This window comes from Labrus mixtus, chromosome 7 (assembly GCF_963584025.1).
Source record: "Labrus mixtus chromosome 7, fLabMix1.1, whole genome shotgun sequence".
NCBI classification, from domain to species: Eukaryota; Metazoa; Chordata; class Actinopteri; order Labriformes; family Labridae; genus Labrus; species Labrus mixtus.
In genome coordinates this window covers 21,443,203-21,449,337 of record NC_083618.1, presented here as the reverse complement: position 1 = coordinate 21,449,337, position 6,135 = coordinate 21,443,203, and the positions used below count along the sequence as shown (strand labels likewise).

Genomic DNA, 6,135 nt, shown 5'->3' with positions numbered 1-6,135 from the left:
CTGCGTGTGCATCTGCGCGTGTGTGTGTGTGTTTGTTCACTGAGGAAGAAACTAGTTGTGCAACTCTATTTGCCTTCTCAAACATTCGACAGGACCTGCCCTAACAGACACACACTGTACACACACTTTAACAAGCTCTCAGGTACAGTTATGCACACACACACACACACACACACACACACACACACACACACACACACACACACTCACACACACTCACACATACTCACACACACACACACACACACACACACACACACACACAGACACACAGACACACACACACAGACACACACACACACACACATAGAGGTACCTCCCATCACCTCGTTGAACAGAAAACACACACAGTAGTTATTCTTCCAGCCGCTGAAAACGGAGAGCGGATGAGACGAGGTCAGAGAGACACCATGTAGAGAGTCAGACAGGTCAGAGCAGGTCCTCACGTGTGTTCAGGTGTTCTGTATCATCATGTCCATCAGCGTGAATCTGAGGAGGATCTCCAACCTGCCGGGACGATACGACAGGAAGGTGGAACTCTGCTTCAGAGGTCAGTAACGCACACTAACACATTGTCAGATACACTCCTCTGTCACAGAGGTGAGACGGTTTGGTGGCAGTGAAATAAATATTTTGGACTATTAGTTTCCTCAAACTATTCCTTCCTCCTTCTGTGACGTAAATATTTATCTAGCTTGTCTCCTTAGACCTCCTCAGTCCAGGAAACGCTTTAATCAAATCCCAGATCAGTCTAACCTACAGACCATACTTCTTGTTTTTGTTCAGTCAGATCCCTTTTCAGATTCAGACAACTAAGCCAGAAAGAAGGAGCCAGTACAAAACTAATTCAACAAAATGAGGGGACAGTCTCTCAATCAAAATATGAGGCTGCAGGAAAAGTCAGCGAGTAAAAGTCTTGTATTAGAGATTGAGGTTTTTCAAGGTGCTTATACACTCTGTCTAAAATAAAAAGCGTGGCGGCGTCCACACCTTGATGAGCAAACTGAAGTGGATCACGTTGACCATTTATTGAGGAGACGACTTCTTCTGTTAGGATTTTCTCAAATCTTTTCATCGTAAGTGAAGAAAGAGCGACTGGTCTAAAATAATTTTCATCTTTAGGTTAAGCTTTTTTTGGATGTTTTTCAAATTTGGGGTATCCACACATCTGAAAAAGTTTAAGTCACCAAGTTGGTCAGAACAGTAACGCAATGTGCGCCCACAGATGGGCTTGCTTCTAAGCTTCAGTTTAAGCTAGAAGTTTCCCTTCCTCAGTTTACACTGTGACAAAAAACAAAGCATATTCACATCAATCAATCAATCAATCAATCACTCAATCAATCAATCAATCAATCAATCAATCAATCAGTCCCAATAACATCACAGTGTTTCTGTGACATTATTGGGTTCTCTGTTACCCCTTTTCCAGAATGTGTGTGTGTGTGTGTGTGTGTGTGTGTGTGTGTGTGTGTGTGTGTGTGTGTGTGTGTGCCCGCAATTAACACTTCCACCCACCCCAAGTCAGAGGTCCAGTTTGCCCACCACCCCAGTGATATGTAGTCTGGTGCTCTGCCACACTTCAACCACTATACTTTGTCATAAGAATCCAAAAGCCTCGGCCCTATTCATACAATATATACACAGCATATTGATGTTTATGTAACCATTGTTTGTTTGTTCATCTTCTTTAATGTTCTTACCTGTAAATGAAGGAGATTGTGAACTTGTATGAACTTTAAAAAAAAGGCTGTTGTTGTGATGTGATTTATTGCACTTCTGTGTTTGCTGGTCCCTCTGCACCTTTAAGAAAAAGCTAAAGACCCAGCTCTTTCATGAATACCTACGACCTTAATGATGATGACGATGGTCTCAATATTAATGATGATGATGACGATGGTCTCCATATTATTGATGATGACGATGGTTTTTGTTTGATAACGATGACTTATAAGATGGTTTCTTTACTGATTAGAGCTCTCAAGAACTGCCGTCGATGTTGTGCTTTGCCTCTGGTCACTTCCTGTCAGCACCTGTGTGTCCAATCGGACTCAAAGCTGATCGTTTGCTCTTACTGACATTGTTCCCTTTTTTCTAGATCCTTGCTTGTGTTGTTCTTACTCTCTGATGTACGTCGCTTTGAATAAAAGCGTCTGCTGAGTGAATAGTAAAATTGTTTGGTTTTTAGGTTTGCCTGCTTCCAAGTACTGTGCTGACGATCTTGTTTAATATGTCTTAAATTATTGATAGAAACATAAATATTGTGATTAAATTTTGCTGTCACTTTTTACCTTTGAATATTCTGCCTGGAGAAAGCCACTTGAGAGGTATCAGCAGCAGACTCTAAAATATGAAGACTTTGTGGAGTTTCCTTTTTGTATTCTATAATAAGTTGTGTATCTCAGTGGATTTCTGATCATGATTAATGAGTGATTCAATAACAGTGAATGGTTGGTCAACGTGAAGCTCATTTGATCTCTTTTACGTCCTGTTTGGTGGATTAACCTGTCAGTAATAAATCATCTCCTCTCAGCACATCACGTGGTGTTTAAAGATGAATTTTAAAAAGTCGGGATTAAAAAAGTAATTCTCCCTCGTCTCAGATGAACACTAACTCCAGATTTAAGATGGATTTAGGAGTAGCAGAAAATGTTCTGTATTCTTTAGACGTATTTGTGAGTAAGTGTGGTGTTTTTTCACTTGAGTTGTGTTGTTTGTTTTCACTGTTTGAATCAATGAAAATGAGACATTTTTTACAGTCAGTCCACAAAAAATAGAAATATAAAAACATCAAATTCTTCATGATTGTACTAATGTTTGACACTGAATGTAGTCTCAGCTCTCTGGGAAAGTTTACTTTATGGAAACATCTTAAGAGTTCCTAACTTAATGTTTCCCCCGCTGAAAAAAAAGTGACAAATGTTACAAATATGATTTTTTTTTTGTCTCGTTTAAGGCATCTGGTAGTCTTTCTTTAGTAAAAGTTAGCTGTTAGCTGCTGAGAGTATTGCTAATGTCACACGTCTGTTTGTTTGTTTGTCTGTTTGTTCAGGTTTCACCCATAAAACCAGAGTCCTGAAGTGTGAGAACTTGGCCATCTTCAACGAGGTCAGTATACTACATTTCTTCTGTCCACTGTGGACACTTTCTGACCAATCAGAGCACTGCACAGGACTATGATGCCGTAACATGGTGTTTAATTCAAATCACTTGAAGTGTGTCAGAGTAACCCCTCAGTCTTCAGCGCTCTGTCTGCTCTAAAACCTCGGAGCGGTGGTTCAAAAGTTTTAATCTGTATAAAAATTATCCACATACTGTATATTAATCCACTTTTTTTCTGCCGAGGATCACGTCATCCAGCTAATTTTTTAACCTTGTTGTTCACAGAATAACTGGATCACTGTGATCCAGGTCTAACTTTTAAGGGTTACCAAATCTGAATTACCAGGGCTACACACTTTGTCCACAGGGGGCGCCAAAATCCACAAAAACAGAAAGATCCTCACAGCTGCTTTGAATGAGATAGTTCATGTTTGATCATTTTTGATGCTTTTTGGTTAAATATGTTATGAGTGAAATCCTTTACTGTTGTTTTACAACCCTAATTTGAACCTCATCTACTTTGTCGATAAAGCAAACAGCAAAATTGCAAACGCCAATCGTATTTGCAAATGTGTACATGGCCAGACTCCTCTGGTTCTCTGTGACATCGTGCAACCCTTAAAGGCCGAATCAGCCAATCAAAAATGGTATTTGTCTTTTGTTCATGTGTTTGGGGTGTAAGTATGTGAAGGAATGTGTGTGTTACAGAAGGTAGCTGTGTACCTGCTTTAGATTGAAACTATTTTAATGGAGCTGATAAGGAAACTGTACCACTCCTACTGTACACACACACACACACACACACACACACACACACACACACACACACACACACACACACACACACACACACACACACACGACCGCTCCTTTGACACACTCAAACCTACAGCTGACCTGATTCTATTTATTCTAGTGAACTCATGGTGACTGTCTGGGCTCCCAAAGAAGAAATCCATCAGGAAAAATAAATAATCCTTTCAGATAAGCACGTCATGCAGAAAAAAAAACACTTAAATAAAGTTTGAAATGTCAAACAGCTGTTTGATGGATCCCAATGAGGTTTTGAGAGAACATCCATGATCCCTTAGAGATTTAATCCTCATAAGTTTTACATATTCTTATCACTCTTCCTCTGGCTTTATATCTCCCCTCACAATGCCTGCTCACTATGCATTATTAATCAAACTTCTTCATGTGTCAGATCACATTCTTTTATGTAGAGGACTGTGGGTCATGTTGGTTTGCAGACTAGATAAAAAATGCACGAGCTGAAGTAGGACACCCTTTTTAGTTTTAGCATACTGGTTTTTTGCCACCCATGACTGGATTTACATGGACTTGAGTACCCTGTTTTGATCTGGTTTTTAAGTATCCTGTTTTGGGGGGTTTGTGCATGTAGAGTGCTGCTACTGTCAGTGATGTAAAGCACAAAAAACACATGGCGGCATAAACGAGAGAGCCTTCTGGAGTGAATAAGAAACTCAGTTTTGCCTTTCCCATAGCTGGAAATGAGTTGGATGAGCCATATCTGCTACTCGTATTAGTATTTAATTGTGCTAAGTCTGCAGCCACGGTGGTCTCTTTTTTCTCTGCGGTTTGTGTTCAAAAATCAAAGGCGCCTGTGCAAATAAAATGCAGTAATCAGAAACCAGGAAAATAGTATTTCTCATGTCTACGGGGATATGAATAACCAGGTTTCTGTGTGCATGTAAACATCATTTCCTGAATAAGATGACGTTGGATCAGGATGACGTTCAGGATAACTGGGATACTCAAGTCCATGTAAATACAACCAATCATTTATTGTTTAATCACAGTTACAAAGGAAAACAATGAAAAATAAAACACAAAAATTCATTTCCATCCCATGTTATCTTTTTTGTATTTTTCATCAAACCCAAAAACCGAAGTTTATGAATAATACAACACAAACTGCTGGAGACATATACCCAATCCTGACATTTATCGGCACACATTTAGTATTTTTTTTTAATATTATTAAGTTGTATTTAAGTATTCAAATTGGAACCTGGCCCAAGGTCTAGTCAGCAGGTATTTGCATGCTAACGGGCTAAAATAAGACAATAGGCTAAGCAAGGTAAACATCAAACCTGCTAAATGCTAATGTTAGCATTGTGTTGTGGGCATGTTAGCATACTAATTATCGTTTACTGAATATGGTTGCGACATGTGTTAACAGAAGCCTCGTCACACACTACATCACCACGTCTGTTTACTTAAACGCTGCTGACAGGCCACATGATGGAGTCACTGTAACCTCTGTTTGATGTGTTTCTCTGTGCATGAGTCAGACTGCTGTTTGTTCTTCAGGTGTGACCAGTGTGTGTGTGTGTGTGTGTGTGTGTTTGTATGAATGTGGAAAAGCATGAGTTGTGTTTTTATGGGAAAAAAAATCTTTTTTTTTTTTTTTGTTATATTTGTGTGTTTGTGTTTCTGCAGCAATTCCGTTGGCCTCACTACGGAAAAGTGATCAGGGAAGAAGTTTTGTCCGTCAGTGTTTACAACTGCAGTAAAGTCTTCTCCAACAGGTGACACACACACACTCACACACACACACTCACACACACACACACACACACACACACACACACACACACACACACACACAAAGTTATTTTTTATGAGGTAAGTGTTTTGTGTTTGTTTGTGTGTAGATTGTTGGGTAAGCTGGTCATCAGTCTCCAGCATGTTGTTACCTCGGGGAGGCTGTTGCTAAGGGAACCACTCACTGACGCCAACTACAGCCTGACTGATGTAAGGACACACACACACACACACACACACACACACACACACACACACACACACACACACACACACACACACACATACACCATCACTCTGTTTTTATTATTGTTGCCTGTTGACATCTGTCTCTTCCTCATAGATCTACATAGAGCTGGATGTTCGGTATCATCCTCTCGAGGGAACAGCAGGAAGCTGGGAGGGGCTCGACTTCCTAAAAATTGAAGACGAGGATGAGTAAGATCACTTCCAGAAACATCTTTACAC

At 40.0% G+C, this 6,135-nt stretch overlaps 1 protein-coding gene across 1 annotated transcript in view; it reads left to right on the top strand.

Moving 5' to 3' along the window:
* Positions 1-45: 45 nt before the first annotated feature.
* The window catches only part of fer1l4 (fer-1 like family member 4), a 30,441-nt gene continuing 24,351 nt past the window's right edge, over positions 46-6,135 (top strand). Inside the window, exons 1-5 of the mRNA XM_061041223.1 lie at positions 46-550; positions 3,050-3,105; positions 5,563-5,651; positions 5,778-5,877; positions 6,011-6,105. Coding sequence (XP_060897206.1) covers positions 472-550; positions 3,050-3,105; positions 5,563-5,651; positions 5,778-5,877; positions 6,011-6,105 — 419 coding nt within the window. The 5' untranslated portion in view covers positions 46-471. The remainder of the gene's footprint in view (positions 551-3,049; positions 3,106-5,562; positions 5,652-5,777; positions 5,878-6,010; positions 6,106-6,135) is intronic.